Source organism: Typopeltis vanoorti, chromosome 22 (genome assembly GCF_054136105.1).
Source record: "Typopeltis vanoorti isolate ZY-2024b chromosome 22, IOZ_Tvanoo_1.0, whole genome shotgun sequence".
In the NCBI taxonomy this organism is placed as follows: Eukaryota; Metazoa; Arthropoda; class Arachnida; order Uropygi; family Thelyphonidae; genus Typopeltis; species Typopeltis vanoorti.
This window is the reverse complement of record NC_143570.1, coordinates 44,676,502-44,701,235: the sequence shown is the minus strand read 5'-3', so window position 1 is coordinate 44,701,235 and position 24,734 is coordinate 44,676,502. Positions and strand designations below refer to the sequence as shown.

At 35.0% G+C, this 24,734-nt stretch overlaps 1 protein-coding gene across 1 annotated transcript in view; it reads left to right on the top strand.

Moving 5' to 3' along the window:
• The window catches only part of LOC150094374 (organic cation transporter protein-like), a 301,836-nt gene that overhangs the window by 38,109 nt on the left and 238,993 nt on the right, over window positions 1–24,734 (top strand). Inside the window, exons 2-3 of the mRNA XM_090412194.1 lie at window positions 11,871–12,319; window positions 20,063–20,166. Coding sequence (XP_090268320.1) covers window positions 11,921–12,319; window positions 20,063–20,166 — 503 coding nt within the window. The 5' untranslated portion in view covers window positions 11,871–11,920. The remainder of the gene's footprint in view (window positions 1–11,870; window positions 12,320–20,062; window positions 20,167–24,734) is intronic.

Below are 24,734 nucleotides of genomic sequence, written 5' to 3'. Positions count from 1 at the left end.
ATATTTGCTTGCAATATTTAATTTTATTATCAACAATCCTATACAGTTCTCTTATTTTGTATAAAAAATAATAAAAATCCATCTTGTAGCACTTAGGAGGGCGAAGGACGCCAGCAGCACTGTGTTTACCACAGTGTCATATTGCTACGCGCGCAAGCATATGTATGTCATAGTGAGATGCGAGCTATTAGCGTAATGCGGCACTGTCCGTCGCGCAGTTCCACTGTTGTTTATATGCAGTTTGCGCCAGTAGTAGAGTGTTCGTAGTACTTATCGTGTTTACTCGACCTCTTTAAATTTAAATATTTGGACATTACAATTAAAGACATAACATTTGTTATGGTTTTTATTTTAGAACATTATTGGGATTATTGATAATCATGACCTCAAAATTTTTAAGTAATTTTGAATTATACTAAACTGTATAATTTTATCGATAATAAACAATATTTTTTATGAAACAAAAAAAGAATATATTTTATTTTAAAGTAATTTTGAATTATAAAAAAAAATTAATTTTTAAAAAAATTTTACCATAATTTTGATATTTTATCCAAACACGTATACACTGTACTTACATGATTGCATGTCTATTTCGAAAGTTGCAGCAACCCCACGATTTCAAGCCACGAGCTGCTACTGGTATAAACGAGAAGCGACTCGGTTTCTGGACATTTCAAATAATTGTGTATCAGCCGTTATTCCCCCCCCCCCCCCCAACATACAAAGAAAGAGGAGGGAAGTACAGAAACGACTGACTTTCACTTCGCAAACAGCTGTTCACAAAGTAGTTCTAAGAACTGCAGACGAATTGAGGCCTTATCGTTATTAAATTGGGGAGGGGGGGGAATGTAATCTATAAAATATAACCTACAGAACGTGATTGTCAGCTGCTGTGCTGTTTAATAAATCGCACAAATCAAGGAGTCATGTATTCTTATACGTCGCTACATTTTTTAAACTTATTTATTAATATTATATTTTATATAGATGTTATATAATATATAAAACAAGTTCGCGTCATGGGAATACTAAGTCAATCCAGTCTTAGGTGATTTTTCCTCCTCTCTCAAAAATCAAACCTCTGACAAATACCCACAACAAACAGATATAATAGACTACTGGCATAGACTACTTTATCTTCCCTAGCACTAAGTTACGAAAACTGGCTATATAACAATTCCGAGAACAGTTTTAGACAGAGGAACAAGGTAATAAACAAACAGGAGGGTAGTCTGCCAAATCCGAGCTTATTAAATCTGATAAATAAAATAAGAGCATCTTGAAAATGCTCAAAAAGAAAAGCATTCATATTCTTTTCAGCCGATTTTGACAGTTAAATCCCCAACTGTTTTGCTTAGTTTATTTACAGAAATAAGCCATATCTCATGTGTGGGGGAAATAAATAACTTTTTTTATTATAATTATTTATTTAAGTACGATGAAACAGGAGGTTGCCTGAAACTTAGAAGTGACTACTTGGCTATCATTATGGTTTTAATTATTTACAGTGTAAATTCCCTTCTGCATTAACACTAATTATTAAAAAGTAATGTCATTAAACTAGCTGCTTATAAACCTCTTGCGTCTTCAGAAATTGACGCAGTTTTACTCTTTTACATGTGAGATTTTTTTGAGATATTCCTCACATATATAAGGAGGAAAAATAACTCTTATTACCACAAGAAATAAGTAAAATAATATTTTAAAATAATCGATGAGTAATTAACGTTACAACAGATGTGGGACACGATCGATGAACTTCTTGCTGAACATTGATACAGTTGAACATCAATTTAAAGAACTTAATTGAAGTGTTTTTAATAGGCTGCTTGGTTAACCGAGTGGTTAGCGTAATATTCTCTTTGACCTACGGATTGTGGGTTCGAATCCTGTTGGGCATTGATGTTCACGATTATCTTTAGGTGGAGATGAATTTCATTTGCCGGTGTGAGACCGCAGTCCTTGATTATTGGAGGCATGAAGTAGTTTGGGAAAAGTTCTGTGTTTAATCTCAAGAGAATAGTTTCCAGATAGGTACGAAAAAAAAAAAATCCTTAGCACACACATCAATGATTCTAACGTACAATTTTAACAGAAAGGCATAACTAGATCGAATTAAGAAACATCTAAAAAAAAAAAAATAAAATAAGCAATTCTGCTACTGTTACTTGGAAATAGGCTTTTGTGATGTTTTCATACTTAATTACAATATACATCATCTATATTTTATCGCAGTAGCGATAAGGATATAGATTATGCGTATTGCAATTAGCACTGCACCTGTTGTCACTTATTTATGCATAGCTTCCCTTACGGCTACAAGCTTTTACTGCTAACGTTCGGTCGCAAAAGCGGCAAACATTCACTGCAGTGCTTCATTGCCATTCAAGACGTAATATTAATGTTCATGTCATGCATAAATATGATCGTTTTTTTTACCTAAAAAAATTTTGATTGGTTTCTTGGATGAAATTTGTATAGAAGTAGTTTTCGATTTGCGTTATCGTGATGGGAATAATGCCCAACAAATAGTTCATGTACCATATGATGTTTTGTGAATGCGAGTTTTTTTTATTGTTTGAAATAGTGGAAAAATCAGAAGTGGGGGGGGGGGACACCTCAAAAGAAGGATCCTCCAGACATACATACTTATATGAGGGAAACAGATCATTTTTATGTTACCAATTCAATAGAGATATTTTTTTTTAATTTGTGATTAAAAATATCGTTGTATTATAAATATATTTCTCCTTTATTGAAAATTCGCTGGCCTGGTTGATCGAGTACATAGTTTTGTCCGCTTTCTAACCGGTATTTGAGTTCGGATTCCACGGTTGCATGGATAGTTATGAAAATCGTGGCAGACAATTTCACTCGTCCGATGTGAGTCGCCATTGTGCATATGGGAGGCGTGAAGTGGCTTGAAATATTTTATTTGGTCTTCAGAGTAAGGCTCCTGGATTATGTAAATTTCATCATGTCCAGTATTGGTCTATAGTGGTGTTAGAATCTTTGTTGGAGAGTTTCACCTAAAGAATGATAGTAATTACAAGTTATGACATTTAGAGTATACCAGATAATTATGCACGAATTGTTTTATAATGAAAAAATGTTTAATTCTCAAGATTATGCGCATGTTGGTGTCTTTATTTTACTATCACTGTATTTGTGTTGTGTGTTTTCATGTATGTTACTCCGCTAGAAAATATCAAACAAGCAAAAAAAAAAAAAAAAAAAAATCATGATCAATTTGATATCATGGATATTTTTTAAATTTCTTTTCTCTGCTATAAAATCAAATAATTAAACAAATCCTGACATGTCATTGAGAATATATCTAGTTTAATGTTCAGTATTAAAATAAAAGAAGAGATTAATGGTGGTTATACTATCATTAGAATTACAAAGTGGTTATTATTTGGAGCTGATATGACCCACTGTTTAAGTAGATAAGCAGCTTATTATCACCGAATAATCGAGACCAACATGATTAAGATGTAATTTAATTATCACCTGAAGCACCACACACACACACACCCGTATATAATTAACTATTGAAGATTATCTGTTTCAAAAAAAAAAAAGAAAGAAAGAAAGAAAGAAACTAGAAGACCCTTGTTCATTTGTTGATCACTGAACTTTAAAAACAACTGTCAAAGAGATGAATGTTTTATGCAGTTTCTGATGATTGAATTAAGTAAACCATGAAACGATGTATGCAGTACCTGCTAAACTTTCTTCACCAAGAAAAAATAATCCTGCTGACAATAGAAATTTTATTGTTCATGATAGCAGGGCCAGCGGAAGCGGACATGCGATGCATGCGGGCGTCGCCGCCGGGGCACCGTTCATAAGTTCATTTTTAAGAAACAAAATTTTTATCATGAAAACAAAAAATTCTTAGAATGATCAATATTAAAATAAATAATGCCGGATACACCGAATAAAAATTTTCAAAAATTGTATATTGCCGCCTCTTTGATCAGCCGGCTGTTTACAATTTTGCAGCGAGACCAGGCTAAATGCTTGCCTACAGAATGTTGTGTCTACTGCAGTCTATCTAAAGTGAAATGGTGAACGGTTTTCGTGTGCAGAAACGAATTTTCGTACAAAACATTTGTTGCTAGTTAACCAGTCATATGGTACGCATCTCAGTAGGCTACTGACAGTAGCGCAGTACGGACTGTTATTTCGTCTCTGTGTCGTGTTGTGTAATAATTTCTTGTGGGTATAAAATAGAAATGGAATCAAAAATTTAAAAAAAAAAGTTATCTGGTGCACAAAATCGTAAGCGTCATGCTGCGAAAGAAGCAGATGTTAAGAAAGAAACTGGGGGCTCTTAATAAATTTGTTAAAATATTCTGATGCAGATTGTAACCAACTCGATACATCAGAAATCAGAGTTGAAGAACCGCGCACATCATCCAGTTTGCATGAAAGTACTACTGCAACCATTGAACAAGATAACAAGACGCATGATTTAAGCGAAAAACAGTTAGGAGAAGATTTAGTTGTAGTTGACCACGAAATTAACACATTGTTAGTCTCTGTAAATTTAGAAGATCCAGGTGAATGGGGAAATATTGATGAAAAATTCCGAGTTGTTTTAATTGAAATGGGGCCTGTTCAAAAGAAAAATATAATATATCCCAGAGATACATATGGTCATAAATTTGGCGACACGTATTATAATTGGAAAATGCGGAGCTCGTGCAAAGAACATGGCTCATTTATTCCGAAACTTTAAATTCTGTTTTTTGCTTTTGTTGCAAACCTTTCCCACCTATCGAATCAAGTAGTCTTGTAGAAGGTTATAACGATTGGAGAAATGTAAGTACAACTTTGCATAGACATGAGACTAGTTTAACTCACATGAAACATTTCTTTAAATGAAAGGAACTTGATAAAAATTTAAAAAACAAAACTACTATTGATTGCCAGACTCAATGGAAAAGAAACATTGGACGAGTGTTTTAGAACCCTTGATTGAAATTATAAAATTCCTTGGCAGCCAAAATTTAGCTTTTCGCGGATCATCTGATAAATTATATGAAAGGAATAACGGCAATTTTTAAAAATTAGTCGAACTGTTTGAGAAGTTTGATCCCGTTATGGAAAATCATGTTGAAATAACCCTACAAAGAAACAATAGAGTACACTATTTGAGTAAAGACAGTCAAAATGAAATATTGGAAACTTTAGGTAATGCAATCAGAGAAACAATTTTATTATCAATTCGAAAATCTAAACATTATTCCATAATTTTTGACTGCACACCTAATGTAAGTAAAACAGAACAAATGACCATTATTATTCACTTTGTTTCCTGTGACAATGGAATTGTCAAGATCAGGGAAACCTTTTTAGGTTTTGCAGATATATCAGATTCCACAGGATGTGGTTTATATGCAACAATAATGGAACAACTGGGAAAATGGAACATTCCCATTGAAGATATGTGAGGTCAAGTGTATGACAATGGGGCAAATATGAAAGGGAAAAAATATGGGTTTCAAAATTTGTTTTCAAACAAAACTCCTCGAGCTTTTTACGTGTCATGTGCTGCTCATACTCTAAATTTAATCATTAACGATGCATCCAAAGTGAATGCAGATACAATTAGTTTCTTTGCAATTATTTAAGAAATATACAATTTCTTTTCATTCTCTTACAAACGTTGGGCAATCCTTATAAAGGATTGCCCAGCGTTTGTAAGAGAATGAAATGTCCTTCATGCTGAGTTCGTAAAAAAATTGACATTGAAACAACCATCAGAAACGCGATGGGAAAGTAAAATTAATGCAATCCGCCCTCTACGATATCAGTCAGGAGAAATTTATGATGCACTTTTTGAAATTATAAATAATGAAAATTTTAATAAAGAAAGTCAGCATGAAGCACAAACATTTATGTGCTAAAATAAAGGACTACAAATTTATTTACTTAACAGAATAAACCCTGTGAGTAAAATGTTTCAAGACAAAAATATGAACATTACACTTGCTTTAGAATCTATCGAAAACTTAAAAATATTCTTACAAGAGTATCGATCAGATACAAATTTTAAAGAAGTTCTAAAAACGGCAAAAGAACTGAGTGAAGAGGTGGACAGAGAACAAGAATTTAAAACTGGTACGGAAGTTCGACGACGAAAGAAGACCCGACAATTTGACTACGAGCATCATGACGAAACGCCACAATCGCAAGAAGATAAATTTAGAGTGAATGTATTTTATACACTTCTAGACGTTGCAATGTGTTCGTTAATAGAATGTTTTGAACAACTAAAACATATTATGCTAATTTCAATTTCTTGTATAGATTACTACAAATTAATAACGAAAATTTACGAAAAAATTGTGACGATTTAGAGATTCTCTTGAAGGACGGCGACAATAATGACATAAATGCAATAGAACTATATGACGAGTTATGTGCTTTCCGGGATATTTTTAAGGATAATTTAAATATTCAAAACCATTTCGATATTTTTAATTTTTTTATTGTGTCCAATAATTTATCTTTCCCTAACTTTTCAATTGCTTTAAGAATACTATTAACCTTACGTGTTAGTGTAGCGAGCAGTGAACGTTCCTTTTCCAAGTTGAAATTGAATAAAACCTACTTAAGAACAAGTATGTGTCACAAAAATGGCTTGTTAGTTTGGCGTTAATAGCTATTGAAAATGATATATGTGCGGAATTAGACGTTAAGACCATTATTTCTAATTTTATGAATATGAAATCAAAAACCCTAAAATTTTAATTAAAAAATATTTCAAGTATATTTATATAATTTAATTTATTTTCTGTTATTCTGTAAAGATGTTATTTTTTAGAATACTTATACTAAATGTTCTAATTATTTCTGAATTCTTTTCTTATTTTCTCATCTATCTTTTAGTTTCTTTTATTTTTCTAAAAGATAGTTCCACTATCTTTTAGAAAAATAGTGGAACTATCTTTCTAAAGAATTACTAAGAATTGAATTTTTTAAACTTTAGTTCAAATAAATTTTAACTTTAATTAAAATTCATTTTAATTTTGTTAGCGATTCGGATCGGTGAGAAGGCTGTAATCCCTGTATCATTATATTCAACGATTAAAGTGAAGTGGCTTTATCAGAATTTGCTTTAACTTTTGAGAATTTTTTGAATATTCGGGTTTTTAACGATTATCCTGCCTAGTCAACAACTGCGGTTCGTTACATTTAGTGAACCCACGTATGGCTGTTCTGTTAAAAATTTATTTAAGAAATTTCAAATAATTTAAATTTTTATTATCGTAAAAGAACCACACGTCCAGATCGTTACAGGGGACGTTTAGATAGACATTGCATGCGGTCGACAAAGACCCTAGCGCCGGCTCTGTATGATAGTCTAATCTAGTTGCAAATTCAATATTCTTATTTACAATGTGCGATAATCGATTTATACTTATGACTGCATTGAGTTCGGCGATGTTTCATCCTATATGATTTGGTATTGCATAGCTCTCGTATCAATATTCATTATATTGTATTTTTTTTAAAAGGTGTGATAATAAGAAATATACCTGTTCTATATACTAGATTAATGATTTTTTAGAGAAAATTATATACGGATAATTTTATTCACTGCTTAAATGATTTTTATTGTTAGATGAATTGTCCAAACTGCTTAATTCTAGAATAAACTCGAACTTAGGTATATTGCAAAGCGAAAGGATAGACTATTGTCAAGAAATGCATTGTCTTTGGTTGAAAATTTTCAAGCCCCACAACAGCGTTCTTTGAGGTTCAACCTAGTTTTGTATGGCCGCTCTCAATCGATCCCTACGCATTAGTAGGCGTAGGGATCGATTAGCTGCAAACATTCGTAGATCATCACCCGAACTTGATAATCCAAGGGAAACTATGCGATGTCATCTTCACTACTTTGGCAAAGTCAACAGAAGCTGTCAAAATGTTCCATGTGAAGTCATACTTGAGAAGCTCAACATTACGCTGATTTTCCTAGCATTTCTCTGCTGATATGAACGAGGCATCATATAGTCTGAAAACATTCATCCCATCAATCTGACCACACAAAATCGGTGGACTAACCCGGATGAAGTAGCATTTCTAGTTCCACGAAGGAGACCCATCGTATTTTTGGTAGGATTTAGAGAGTAAAGCCCATTTTTCAAAATCAAGTATTGCATTTCTCTAACCAGACAAAGCCAGATCGCACAGCAATTAGGAAGCAAGGAAAAAAAAAAAAAAACAGGAAGCTGGAAGCAGAACTTTTCTTTCATTCAGCATACGTTTTATCACTGGTTTCGATCAGTGGCTCACCTTCCGAAATGGCACTTCGCCAACGCTCAGGAAGTCGGGTGTGTGTGTGAAGAAATTTTTACTACCTGATACGTACTGGAACAAACTGCTTGCTGGGGAGCGATGGACCAAGGCTACAATATACAAGGGTTTCTGTTATTTTGTTGAATGGAATTTTATAAATTTCATCAATTACATCTCATTTTAGCTGCTGCTGAAGAAATGCCTTATAGGTTTGATACTAATCACTAATTAGAACTTTTTTTTTAAAGTTAGCAACTCATCAAAATCGACATAGAATACACAATACTACATACCAATAAACAGCTTAAGATTAGGAATATTACCTATTATCTTGGACCCTTAGCAATCCATTGAACCCTGGCGACGGTCGTCTGTCTACTGATTTCCTGAAAGGTAAAGCTAAACGAGTGTACTCCCGGGAATGAAAAGGAGCTAGAAGATATATTTATCTATTAAAAAAAAAAAGAACAGAAAAAACATGCCACTACACTATTAATGATGTACTTTATTGTCGAAATGCAAATAACTTGAATATAAAAACGTCAAGTCAGGGAGATATTTCAATTTAGACAACGAATATAGAATAACTTACAATTTCAATAACTTACATTTACTCTAGAACTTGAAATCGATTCGCAAATAAATTATCTAATTTAATTCTCTTTCGTATTTATTTATATAATTTAATCCCCAACATTTTGATAAGTTGACGAACACAAAATACCGTAAATGTTATGTTCTCACATAGTTTTTCAATGTCTTTCTCTTTTTATCTAGTAGCGTGCCACTTTTGTAAAAGAAATTTAGGTTTATATTTAGAAATTAATATTTAGAAATGTCTCTGTAATAGTTACAACAGTGCACTCTTTTGTTGGAGGTTGAAGGTTTGTTGGAAAGACTCTTCTTCCGATAGAGCGCATACACACATAGACTGGAGCACTTCACACTTGACTTACGAGTATATCATCAGCTGCTTTAGTGTAATATAAAATAAGATTGTCTGTCTTAATTCCAGTTCAACAGCTTCATTCTTAGAAGTTTTCATTCCTTCCTAGTAAAAAAGAAAAAATAAAGCAGAATTGTTCATTCTTGTTCAGTGACTTTTATGTTTATTATTTTTTACTAGAAAGAAAGGAATGACCCCCCCCCTCCATTTTCCCCTTTTATAGAGCTATCTTCTCCAATTCTTTAGTAGTTTTATCTTGTCCACTAAAAAAAAACAAAAAAACTAGTCTCCCGAAACCTATAATTGTACTCTATTCACAATGCTATTTATTCTCTGTCATGGCTCCAGAATGGTCCTTATGCAAATGTAGTTCATTCATCAATCAGAGGTTTTAATGCAAGGAAAATGACACATTTACCGTTGTTTAAAACTTAAAAACACTCCCAACTTTCGAACCCAAAGTATACAAATACTATTACAACACAAAGATTACTATTCTTATAACTTCTCAACGGAATGAGTTTCATTTCGATTAGTTTTTATGACCTAATGTGAGCCATCGATACAGTTCAGTAAGGTGTACGAATGAAAAGAGCTTCTGTAGCTCAGTCGGTTTCGACAAAGGCCTTTGACTGGAAAGACCTGGGTTCGAATTCCATGTAGGACTCCATGAACAATTTATCAGTCATCTGAAGTCGAGTTAGCCGATTACGTAAGTTAGTTGTAGGGTTTTCCCCTCCGGGAAACTTTGGTTTTCTTCATTCTGAAAAACAGGATAAGTATGACTATGATTTGTACATTGCGTAAGAACATACGCAATCAGTGGCGGCTCGTGGCTTGAAATCGAGGAGAATGCTGCAACTTTCAAAATATACATACGCACTGTAAGTACAGTGTATAAGTGTTTGGATAAAATACCAAATTATGGTAAACATTTAAAAAAATGTAAACATGAAAAAATATTGTTTATTATCGATAAAATTATACAGTTCAGTATAATTCAAAATTACTTAAAAATTCTGAGGTCATAATTGTCAATATCCCAATAATGTTCTAAAATAAAAACTATAACAAACATATTATAGAGACGGATTATACGCGATAAGCACTACGAACACTCTACTATTTTTTTTTTTCTACTGGCGCAAACTGCATATAAACAACAGTGGAACTGCGCAATGGACAGTGCCGCATTACGCTAATAGCTCACATCTCACTATCACGTGCATATGCTTGTGCGCATAGCAATATGACACTGTGATAAACACAGTGCTGCTAGCGTTCTTCGCCCTCCTAAGTGCCTACAAGATGGATTTTTATTATTTTTTATGCAAAATAAGATAATTGTATAGGATTGTTGATGATAAAATTAAATATTACAAGCAAATATGAATAAATATATTTATATATCCAGAAAAATTGGGGGTGCTGCAATTCCACAGTGCATATGCACGAACTGCCCCTGTGCGCAATGTACAAACTTAAGATATTACGGGAATAAGGATTAATGACCCTATTCCATCAGATATGGTTTAGACAATCTGCATGAACAAACTCTTTCCTTCTCCTCCCAGTTCCACTGTGCCAATTCATGAAAGTTTATGCTCTTCTTTCTGTTGTGTTTTAAGAAAGATTAATTTGCTTTCCTGGTGTGTTTGTGTTCTTGTTGAAATAGTTCTAGTTTCATAACGTTTATATATATATATATATATATATATATATATATATTATTTTATTTATTTATTTATTTATTTTTCCATTTATAAAATCATATTAACAACTAATAAACAATACTGTATGTCACAGCTTGGCAAATATCTCTCCGTTAGTAAAGAAGTCACAAGTTTGCTTTCACATGAATATTATTTTTGGGGTACTGCATCCTTATCATACTTGGCATGCATGATAAGGACTCAGAAATCAAAATTCCTATGTCTCTTTAGCAATCAACAGTTAGTTGAAAAACCTGGATTTTGATATTCATAGTACTGTAGTAAAATAACATTAGTAAGGACTTTTTAACTAATAGCAGATCTCATCATGAACGGCAAAGTTTCTTTCCGTAAGTTCATTGGAGAACACAGTCAATTAAAACTAGCATCATGACTTCAATTACCTTGACCATAATTTCAACTGATGTCAATATAATCACTGAATAAAACGTGAAATAACAATTAGAACCCATCAGAATGAAACACTAAAGAAGTCTGATAGGATTGTTGCTTTTCATATGCACGAGGACACTGTCGAAGAGCTAAGTGACCATACGGCATCTGATGATGATGATAATGAATCTATGCATATGGAGACTGAGATGGAAGCTATTTGGCTGTTTCTCTTTATGGCATGGATTTCAGTAGTCATCAACAAGAATCCTAATAAATTTTTTGTTCGTTTAGGAAACTTAAGCTTTACGATTCAGTAATTAGATAATTGAGTAAGAATTTCACATGATCGTATTTATAATTCCTGTTGACGCAGTTTTTCATAGCTATTTTTAGGCTTGAATATTAGCTGTTGCTATTAATTTCCATGATATAGTCAATATTAGTTTTATTTTATTTTGTTCAGATAATGATATGTATATTTTTGTTAACAATTTCAGAAGACATTAGAATCCAAGGAAATATACGGTAAGGAGCATCGTGAATAGATATGGTCATGGCAGACGTACCAAAATCACCATCCTCTGATAGCGATATCTCTGATGTGTATGGAAGATATGGAAGATGGCAACGAATGGTTTTCATCTTTGCATTCGTTACAAGCATATTTTCTGCATGGCATAATCTTGCTATGGCATTTTTAGCTCCAGATGTGGACCATTGGTGTGCGCGTCCTTTGGAACTGAGGAACACAACAACTGTGGAAGAATGGAAGAATTGGAGCCTTCCGAAAGATACTGTAGGTGGCAAAATATACCACAGCCAGTGCGAAGTGTTCGAATTTGTAGTTCAAGGGAAAAATGAAAGCTCGTTTAATGGTACTAAGCGGATTTTCTGCTCAGAGTGGGAATATGATGACAGTTTCTACAAGAGTACAATTGTTAGCGAGGTAAGATTTTTATTCGGAATTCATCTATTTAGTTGAAATAATAGTGTTTCCAATACTATATATCTTTTGCGAGTGTAATATTAGTTCATATGATGTATTATCTACTATAGTAGTAATTATCTTCAATGTCGACAAGTCGATTCCGAGTGCGGATGCTTTTTTACGAGTTTATTTTATTGGCGATCAATTTCTCAATTTGTCTGCATTCTCCCCCCCCCCCCTCCACACACACACTTGTTGAAAGACTACCACTTCAACAAGAGTGTGTGGATGCCACCAAAGCAAGTGTTTGGTGTGGAGCATGGTTCATAGCCGCATTTATTTTCCCAGACAATATTCTTTCCCTGTCATAATGGACAATAACGTTCTTCAACAATGAAATTACTCTGATCAGCCGTTATTAAACTTTAAAATATAAAATAAAGCAAATGTCAAATAAAAAGAAAAATATTTAATACTGGAAAAACTCTCACATTTACGAGCAATTGGAACACATGCCAAATTATTTGTATTTTACCAATTTCACACAGGGCAACTGCACTTTGTGGCTAACTTAATTGTGGGGGAGAGGATCCAGAGGCAAGTGACAGACTATTTCAGTCTATGCAATATCCTCCCTATGAGAACAGATTGCCGGTCAGCGAGCTTCAAAAACTAGCTGATAAGTGAAAGAGAGCAGATATGATAGAAGCATATAAGTTATTAAAGGAGTTTCTTAAGATCGACACTGAAGCCTTTTTTTTCAGTACATGGCAGGAAGGGAGAGAATGAGGGTTCACCCATGGAAATTTGTAAGAATGTGGTAAGCAAGTGTGTTAAAACTGTTTCGCTTGGACGGTGGTGAATGGGTGGTTGTGAGTTTCGTTGGGGGATTGAGTTTATAGATAGGTATAATGGGCATTGTGTGTGAATAATGGGTCGTTTACAATGAGTCTTCTGACTTAGTGGAGACAACTGGTTTTGATCTTACTGTATAAATGACAATACCGTCAAATATTTGGAGAACATTGTGATAAAAATGTATTGCACATGTTATATTGACTGTAATAAATTTGTTCATCTTACTATAATTGAAGCGGCAGTGTGGCAATACGAAAACTTTAGTAAAAGGGTTTTGTGAATTATGCCTTGACGAAGAGTATTTTAGGATGCATATGATAAAGCATTTGTTAGTTTTAGTAATTACTCTACTTTTAAGAATCATTACTTCCGGAGAAAGTGATCTGATAAGCCAAATATTTTATTCTGTTTCGTAGTGTTGTAAAAGTTGTCACATACGATAAACATTGCGATAATACTGAATAATGTAGTACAATTTAATACAATACGATTAGCATTATTTTCTTGGTTCCCATTGTGTCACACGACTCCTTTACTGAAGCACGGTATGCATATTATTATTATCTGAGACCTCCAGGGAGTCAAGGACTCATCGAGGAAGGCTGTAAATTATCCAATCCAGCTATCATACCTTCCCTTAAATTCATTTACACTAGATGCACTCATTATCCATATCCATCTATCCTATCCCAATGGCTTTAACAGGCCTTTAAGGGGCCCACAACCTTCCAAGCATGCTTGGATTTCGTAACCGAAATACGAGGATAGAATGGTCACTCCTATGCCTCAAGGTATTCTTGGCTGTATCCCTGTGTGTTCACGGGGCCGGTTTGCCTGCTTGTGGGATGAAAAACACCAGATAAACTGGCGGAAAAAACCCTACTGCCCGCGCCCAAGACCGGCTAACTTGGCTATGGCTGAGGAAGATCCTTCAGCTCCTCACGTCTCCGAAGGGAATCGAACCTAGGACACTCCTTCCCCAGGCATATGGTTGCGAAGCGCAAAGCCACTAGGCTAACCGCGCGGACACTCATTATCCCTAAGGGCAAATTATTCAACTCACTCACTGCTCTCTGAGAGAAAAACCTAGCTCTTATCCCTTTTTTGACTGAGAACAACCTTAACTTCCAAGTTCTCTCCCCGCCTTCCATATAACGAAAAATTTCATCATTTGAAATGCTATATCATCCATTCAAAAGTTCCCATTTCTCCCTTGATGATCTAGTTTTCCTGATTCTCTGCATTAAGTCTCATACCAAGAAATAATTTCTCGTGGCTTCTGATGCCAAATGAATTCAAGTCATATTCTGTTTTGAAGAGATTAAACGTACAGTAAGTGCACACCAAATCTTACTTCCGTATTCAACCAATTAAAATTCTCTTGTACCATCAAACCCTATTCATAGTTTTGCTAATGTTCTCACTCCATTCCACCTACTCACAGCATACCTTGCGATGTTCAAACACCTCAAGTTCAAGATAATCTACTATCATTCCTCCGACACTGATATCAATGCCCTCTTTCAATGGATCGATAATAACCTGGTCGCTTTCACAGACGGTTTTTATTTATTTATTTATTTTATTTTATTTAAAACAAAAGGCTTAGTTCTTCCCCCTTTACTTTTAATAATGTTTATCTTAACAGCATAAGATTTCTCTTCTCAGACTGAGAGCTATAGAAGTGATGTGAGGTAATCGCATCACGTCTATAGCTTCAACTTAAAAAAAAAAAAGACACTTTTTTTTACCTCAAAACTTTCTTGAGCGAAATATTCTCTTCATCTATCCAGCTACTAACTATGCAAATGTGAGCCTCCGTAGCTCATTTGGTATAGACGAAGCCCTTTGGTCGGAAAGACCTGGTTTCGATTCTCGTCCATGGCGTAAAGAACCTTTATCTGGTCTCTTTCAACTAAAGGCGGGTTATCCGGTCTCATATGGAAGCAGAGGGGTTTTTTCACTCTGAAACTCGAGTTTTTCGTCCCTCATAACAGGCAAACCGGCCCCTGAACATACACGGATTTGCAGTCATAAATACATACTTAATCCCTCCTAGACAGCTGAGGAATGGGGTCTCTTACGATTAAAATAAAATAAAACGATATAAATCTTAAATCCAGTTCATTTTGGAATACTACTCTCAATACAATAATATGAATAACAACTGTCTAACATTCTTTTACAACTGAACTGTTGATTTACCGAATCTGCTAACCCATTTATCTTTCATTTCACCTATCTCGATTCTGCAGAACAGCCTTAATAACGTACTAACCAAGAACAACGTCCCCTGCTCTTCAAAAAGAATATGCGTGAATACCCGGTATTGTGAATCTTCCAGATTTATGGTGACCAGTGTCCCAGGGATCAGCACCTGAACCATTGTTGTTTAATATATATATTAATGATATTGAGAAGGGCATGACAGGAGATCTTCAGTTGTTTGCTGATAACGCAAAGATATTCAAGACAATCAGAAGTGTTACTGCTATGCAGCCTTTACAGGGTGATTTGAATAGGCTGGAAGTGTGCACACACGATAATGGCTATCACTTTAATATCAGTAAGTGTAAAGTTATGCCCTTTGGCGTGATGAGATATCCAGTGGCATATTTTACGGCGAGATATCCATTGTCATATTATACATGCGATTATGCTTGGAGAAACTGACGAGGCCAGAGAACTTGGAGTTATTTCGAGTTGAAATTCAAAGTTAACATAGCAAAAATTGCAAATATAACTCGGAAGATAATCGTGATGTTGAAACGAACTTTGATATATATGGAAATAATTTTGCCTCTTTACAAGGCATACATAAGACCACACCTGGACTGCTGTGAGCAGATTTGGTCTTTTGATATCAAAGGTGATATCAGGATTATGGAATGTAGAGCACGATGACATATTAGGAATACGTTGACTGCAAGCACTGGTAAATATGAGAAAGAGGGATGATCTAATAGAATAGTTGCCTATAAACTTCTGAGAGGGTCTTATTAGGATATCAATTAATGAAAATATCCATTATATAGAAGGTGGGAAGATGACAAGGGAATATCCGTAGTAGTTAAGTTTGTGTTCTGTTAAGAAAGGGCGAGATCTAGAGTTTTCTCTCATAGAACCATAAGCAAGTGGAGCAGCTTGCTTGCTGAATTAGTGAATGCATCTAATGTGAATGAGCTTAATAGAGGATATGACAGCTGGTGTGTAGGCGATCTGTGGCCTTCTTTGGTGACTCCTTGACTTCCTGAAGATCAGATAATAATCATTATCAAAATAATACTGAGAGCCTCTCGTGATTCTTGGAATGCCACATAAGATGACCGAATCATAATAATGGTGTATATATTATACATGAAATCTTTGGCCTGTCTGGTTGGCCGAGTTTTAGCTTTTTTCTCTCCAACCCAGAAGCTATGGTTCGAATGGATGTTTGCGATTGTTTCTAGGTGGAAATTAAGTTTTTATCGCCTGGCGTGACAAAATTGGTTGTTAGAGGCCTGAGATGGCTTTACATCTCTGGGCTATGCTCCAAAGACATGTTTGGTCTTTGGAGCATAGCTTTCGAATTATGTAAACATAAAACAAAATAAAATAACATTATTAAAAACAAGAAAAAAATCCTTAGCCCCCCACGATACTAATATACTATAAACTTAGTCTTTCGTGGGTGTGAATCACACAGTTTTGTGACGTTACTCGGTAACTGAAATTGTTATTTAACAGAAGTGCAGTGAAAGATTTCCAACTTTATAGGAAAATATAAGAAGGTGTGTTGGTGTGCAAAACCTCCTCCTTGCTTTCGAACTGAGTAAATTGTTGAAAATAATATTGTTTTTCATAATAATGGTTCCCATGAATGAACACTATGATCACTGTTAATTTTTTCATTTCAAAAAGGAATTGAAATTCTTGTTATCACAGTGACTTAATTTACTCACCTCAGCTATTAATTAAATAATAAACTGTTGAAAATTTCTAAGTTAAAAACAGACCGTATAATCGAATTTTGCATTTTCTAACATGAAACACGATGAAAAGGTCATTTAATAGTTTTCTAATTTTTGGAGAAATTGGACTAAGAAATTGTAAGAAAGTAAGGTATCAGAAAAGTTAGCTATAGGTAAAATTTAGGAAAATGGTAGATAGAAATAAGACTCTACAGTGGGCAGTGTGGCTTTGTAGAAGGTAGGTCATACCTTAGTGATTTACTCACATTTTATAACAGGGCGACAACAGACAAGGGAAATGACTACACCATGGTCTTGCTAAACTTTGCAATGTATTCGACTACAGAATATCTCATGGAAATCGGTTGCATAAATTGGAGTAACTCGAAATGGATATATCTGTTAGTCAACCATTACCATATCTATGGCATCAGGGTAATGACAGACATCAGATGTTTGCATATGGTAGACTGGAGTCTAGAAGAATTCGAGTATCTAGAGTATCTCAAGGTTGTATACTTGGGCAACTTATGTCCAGTGTGTATATTAATTATATAGTTTTTTTTTTTTTTAAATCCAGTTCCTTGCTGATGATTCTAAGGTGGAGAGGGAAATAATTTATAAAGCGGATCTACACATTTTGCAATATGATTTAAATGGATTGGAAGTGTGGAAAGGATAATGGTTGTCAATTTAATGTTGCGAAATGTAAAGGTATGCACTTCAGAATGAAGAGCTTACATGCTGTGTATTACATTGATGGCATAGGATTACAGGAAATTGATGAGGCTAAGGATCTGGGTGTCATGAAGGACAGAAAATTGAAATTCAGAGGGCATATTGCAAAAGGTGGCAAAATAAGCCATAATCCCTCGAATGTTGAAGAATATAATGGCACATAAAGAGGTTATTATACCTCTTTATAAGGCTATGATTCAGCCGCATCTTGCCTACTGTGCTTATATTTGGTCACCTAGTTTCTTGGATATCAGATAGTGATGATCAGAAACGAGTGACCAAATTGGTGGCAAGTTTCAGGACGATTTAAGGTATATGTTTTGCAAAATCTTGTTAACAGGTGGAAAATGAGACATGGTAAAGGCATATAAGTTAATAAAGGGGTTATATAAAGAAGACTAACATAAAAGATTTTTCGATAAATGACTAGAGAGAGAAAGAGCTTTTAGGTCCTCCACTAGGAAGTTTTGCAGGAGTGTGGTGAATAAGGGTGTGTGGATCATTTATTTTGCGATGGAGAGTGCTGAATGATTGGAATGGATTGATAGAGGCAGTTGTAAGTGATCAGATAATGAATAAGTTAAGTTATTATGATAAGTGTTATGTGAATAACGGTTAGTCCTGCTACCATGAGTCTTATGACTCATTGAGATATCTGTAATAATATAACATCAACTGAGTGTAGTCTTTAGTTAAACGGACTCTCTCGAAGTAAGAATATTATTATTAATAATACACAACACCTCCAGGGAGTCCAAAGACTCGTCAAGGGAGGACACCTAATCAACAACTCTCCGTTTCCATCAACAGCAACTACCTTAATCATGCCAGTGGTTCTCAAACTGTGGGGCGCAACCCCCTGGGGGGCACGAATCTTAAACGCATAAGTTTAAACATATTATTTTTACACACTCGTGTCACTAAAACGGAATGGCTTAAAGAACAAGTTGCTGCTATCAAGCTGTTGGCCAGTAAGCTGTTGTAAAACTATTTGCTTTTGTTGGGGTTTTCTTCAAGAAATGAAAACTATATGAACAATTTCTTTATTCATGGTATGAATTTATTAATATTTCTTTTCTACTCCCTAAAACGGAATAAAAGGCATTATCTGATTTTTTTAATAGTTCATTACGTAAACAAATCATTATATATACGCATATGGAATATTCATACCGCCAATAGGTATATCTTTGGTGCCATGCCATCTCACTACCCATAGTCTTGTAAGGTTTTCCCCGATAATCGCATATTTCATTTTAAAAAATAGCTATGCAATAAACGTTTGGTCTGTAGTTACAGATTGGCAAGATCAAATTAAAATAAAGTATTTTATATCAAAAACAGTAATTCTATGTTAATTCCATCTGGATAAAATATGTTAGCCACACATTGCTCGGCCCACCCTTGTTATGGAAGATCTATCCCAGAAGCAAAAATAACAACTGAAAATATTTAACAGTGCAGTCGACTGAGATAATAAGTAGCAAAAACATGGAAATTAATTAAGAACCTAAATTATCTAATTTAAATTGTAACTACATATAAGATTTGCATGTATTTTTAACTTATTAGCTAATAAACTAAAAATACGTGTTATTATACTATTGCACACATTATCCTGGATCGTAATTCTGCCAAAATCGGGAAGCAAAGGCATTTTTTCCCCATGGCCATGTCGCTAATTTATGTATTGATTATAATCTTACACTCCGCATTCATGTTATTTTAATGTCTCAGTGCTACTACAATTTTGATAGCACACTTCGCATCCATGTTTTGGTTGGTGGAAATTATAGTGGTTAAAGCATTTGTTAACGTAGCAGATTTTGCTAACATGAGTCACATATGTGAAAAATGTTAATTTTTCTTTTAATCTGAATATAGCATAAGGAATAACTGATTTTGTTTCTATTTATTTATAGTGGAATTAACATTTTTATAGTGGATATATGGCCATGTCGCTAATTTATGTACTGATTATAATCTTACACTCCGTATTCATATTATTTTAATGTCTCAGTGGTACTACAATTTTGATAGCACACTTCGCATCCATGTTTTGGTTGGTGGAAATTATAGTGGTTAAAGCATTTGTTAACGTAGCAGATTTTACTAACATGAGTCACATATGTGAAAAATGTTAATTTTTCTTTTAATCTGAATATAGCATAAGGAATAACTGATTTTGTTTCATATTTCTATTTATTTATAGTGGGATTTGGTGTGTCAAGATGAGTGGCTCATTTCTTTGAGCCAGTCAATATTCATGGGAGGTTATATGACATCAATGTTTATATTTGGTCAGCTTTCTGACAGGTAACTGATTATCATAAATTGTTTAGTATAGATTGTAGTCTCATAAATTCAAAGTAGACCCTTTATTATATTTTGATGTATGTTGTTATTATTATTATTCATGACCCTCCAATCAGTCCGAAGAAGATTCATCACGGGAGGACACCTACTATACAACTGTCTCCACCACTACACTGAACCTCTACTACCAATCATCTCCACCAGCGCCATCCACCGCCCACCACCACTGGAGACTCTGGTTAAATTTTCATCCCTCATACAGACAAATTGGCCTTCAGAACGTGTAATTTACTGACAAAAAATACTAGTGTGGTGGTGGGCAGTAAATGGCATTGGTGGCATATGATGGTAGTGGTAGTTCAGTGTAGTTGGTGGATTAAGTGGTGGAGACGGAGAGTTGATGAGGAGGTGCCCTCCCTCGATGAGTCTTTGGAGGTGTCACGAAATAATAATCTTTAATAATGTTTTGTATGCTCAATGTATACCCTCAGTAACCTTAATTTCATAATGATTATTATTGTGAATGACTAAGTTGGTTACTGGTCTCTGGGATGTGGAATATGAGGACAGATTGAGAGAATGCAAATTACAGAGGCTAGTGGATAGAAGAAAGAGGTGAGACATGACTAGATGTATAAGTTGGTAAGAGGTAATTACTAGATTAATGTGGATGAGATTTTTTATAGAATATCTGAAAATGGGGAGAATGAGAGGCCATTACTGGAAGTTGTATAAAGTGGGTGCGAGCAAGGGGATGAGGAGTATATTTTTTTTCAGGAGTGAAGGGTGATTGGAATGCATTGCTTGAGAGTTTGGTGAGTGCAGGGACAGTGAATGCATTTTAAGTCAAGGTACAATGACTGTGTGAGAGTGGGACCTCCCACAATGAATCTCTTGACTCCATGGAGATTTTCTGACGATGATGATAATAATCATGATGATGATGATAATAATTATTATTATTCAAGTACATTTATAATTCACATCTGCTATTAAAAAAAAAGAAAATGCTTTGCACTTGCTTTGGGATTGTGGCAGTAGCAGCATTGAAAACTAGACATTTTGAAAAGGTTGCTGTTTATTAATTATTTTTAGCATTGTGTGAGATCTGCTTTGCAGACAACAATTATCAAATTTTGCCTTGAACTTATTCAGTGCACTTAGCACTTGCTTTGAGAATGCATTGCACTTACCAGTCACTTTGAATGTAGAAAATCTACTCCTTGTTCACAAGACTTATAGCTTCAGCTGTGACCTCTTGCCTTCTCAACCCCCACATACAGTAGTATCTCTTCTATATCAATCTCATAAACTTCTCTCACTGTCTTCTTTAAAGATGTAACCATGTTATGTACAAGTTACAATCATCGTGTTTCTTCGTCTGTACCAAATTCTGGAAAACACATTCCTTTAATCCATCTTACATTGCCAAAGTACAATTGCCTTTTACACTGCTAGTTATTAGCCAATGGATGATCTATTCTTGATGTATGTCATAGATATCCAGGCACTCAGTTCTATGAGTGATAGTCCAGATATGTCTGATCAACATCTGTTATAGTTGCACAGTCACTTCCTTTATCTCTACTTGGAAGCAATTGCACATCAGTCTGTGAGCAGTTGTTTAAATGACTTAAACAACTTTCTGCGATGTATTTCTTAACATCAATCTGTTAACTACTATGCCCTTCAAGACACCTTTGCTTCCTCTGTCTCCTGGATCAAATATATAACAGTTTGTCATACTATAATTCTATCTTTCATTCTGGTAAGAGAATGGGCAGAGCTTTAAACTTGAAACATTGAACTGAAATCCTCACTCACCTATTCAGATGTGTGCCTCTTTAGATCTTCTTGTATAAATCTCAATCAGAATATTCTGCTGTTACTCTTTACAAGTTGTAGAGAGAAAAATATGCACCAGAAAGGAAACTGGTAACCACTTGCAAAGGATGGACTGTAGATCATAATATTGTAATTTGGTAAGTCAGCCTTTTTACCAGATCTGGTAAAATTCCATGGAACTGTTCAGTGACCAAATCGGTTTCAACTTTCCATAGCGTTTATCCATAGTTGGCTAATGTTGGTAGGAGATCTGCTGTAGATCAAGAATGATAAGATCCATATGGGTGGTCACTGATTAACTGGTAGAAGCCCAGTGACTGACCAGTTAATCAGGACCAACTTTCTCTATTTTTGATAGAACAGAGGTAAGTAAAATGGACAATAGCTTGATGGCTGACTTTTATCTCTTTTCTTTCAGATTGGTTGAATATAGATTTCTTCCATGCTGTTGGGTAGAGGCCAGATGAGCATGAAAGATTTTAAGGATGATATATATATATATATATATATATATAGGATGTGTGTGTTAACTTTCAGGCCAAAGTTTTAAGCACAACTAGGGGAAATTATTTATTATTATTATTAGGTGACATCTCCAGGGAGTCCAAAGACTCATTGAGGGAGAGCGTGCCAACACTATCGAACGATTGATCCCCTTCCAACTACTAACTGCGCTCAAACTTTAAGTTTTTGTGAGCGATTAATAGCAGAGGCTCTACCAATCGACCGACTTCGCTGACTGATTGGCACAGAAGATATCCAGACGACTTGTGGGTATCCAAGCTGTTCAGGATTTTTCTGATGTTTATTGGAAGCAAAGATCAGAGGAGGCATACTACAGGTTCCTAATCATCTTGATTGTGAGTGCAGGAGTTGAAGATAAGGATAATGGCAGGGGTGGTGATATTACAATATTACTATTTGGATGTGTGTGTGCGCGCGTGAGAGAAGAGAGAGAGAAATCAGGACATGGATGGACAAAAATTGTCTTTAGGTGGTGATATTATAATATTACTATTTGGAAGTGTGTGTACGTGCATGTGAGACACATCGAATCACTTTAAAGCACAGTTGGATGAGTGTTGTGTGCAATAGTGTGTACTTCCCATGATGAGTCTGACTCCATGGAGGTCAGATTATTAACATCTGACCTACAACCTACATACTAATAAAGGAAATTCTAAACAATTAGGACATTATAGACTGGTTCATTTCAAATTAAGGTATTGGAAAATTCGTCGAGGCTCACTTTAGTAACAGGTGATAAGAATGTGAAACTGTAGTGAATAGCATTACTTTGTGAAGGGAAAAACCTTGTCTCTCTTTTTTTTTTTAAGTTGATTTGGATGAGAAAAATCGCTATTCCATGTTATTACTGGAATTTGCAAAAGCATTTAGCATGATATTCTACATATGTAACTTGAATTATGTGACAATTCATCTGAAACTGGTCACACAAATAGACAGACATCAGAGAATAGTATCTATCATGTTGGAGGCTTAATGGATTTTTTTCAACACTCAAAAAGAATTAAAATAGAATTTAATACTTCCTATATTTCATCCTAGTTCTTTTCCTTTTCCATAAGAACAATTGTTTACCCTTCCTAGACACCTTAGTCACACGCCTGCCTAATGATACGCTTACCTTCACCGTATACAGAAAACCCACACACACAGGCAGATACATTCACAAACTCTCCCACCACCACCCCTCTCAACAATATGGCATTATTAAAACTCTTACCAAGAGAGCCCACAATCTTTGTTCTAGTGGAACCGCCCTCACTACTGAGCTTAACCACATACACAGCACTTTCCTCTCCAATGGCTACAGCGATCACAGTATCAAAAAATAATCAACTCTTCCCCCATTCCCCGTCCTTCTCGTCAACAAGAATTTAAAAATGCCATCACCATACCCTACATCCGTGGCACATCCGAAAAAATAGCCAAGATACTAAAACAGTACAACCTACACACAGCATATAGGCCCCACCGCAAACTTGCTACACTTATCCGTTCTACGAAAGATCAGCTCCCTCCTCTCTCTCTCTGCCTGGAGTTTACAAAGTACCCTGTTCCTGTAAGCTGGCGTACTTTGGACAGACAGGCAGATCAGCATCCATCCGTCTAGAGGAACACAAGTCTTACATCTTCAAACACAACTATGGCCATTCAGGCTTGGCTGACCATGTTTTGGACACCACCCATAGGGTATCATGGAAGAAAACACCATGCTCCACCACAGCAAATTCAAGAAAGAGAGACTTTTCTTAGAAGCAGCAGCAGCAGCTCTCAAAAACCGACCAAATCTCAATAAATATGGTTGCATTAAGCTTCCGAAGATTTGGGAAACACTCGTCACCAGAGTTCCCACCTTACATTCCAGGCCACCTATTACTGCCCTTAGAGGGCACTCTACCTAGATAGGACTTTAGTGTCACCCACGTGGTTGGGCTTAGTATTGTTTGTTATTTGTGTATATGTTACATTAAATTGTTTATGTAATCCCCGTAGATGTCCTAGTGACTAGGACGAAATATAGGAAGTATTAAATTCTATTTTAATTCTTTTTGAGTGTTGAAAAAAATCCATTAAGCCTCCAACATGATATCCTCACAGCACTTAAGCCTCTACACACGTAGAATGGTATCTAGAGAGAAGATGACAAATCTAGAAATATGTGAGAGTGGCATGCAACAGGATAGGCTTGTACCGCT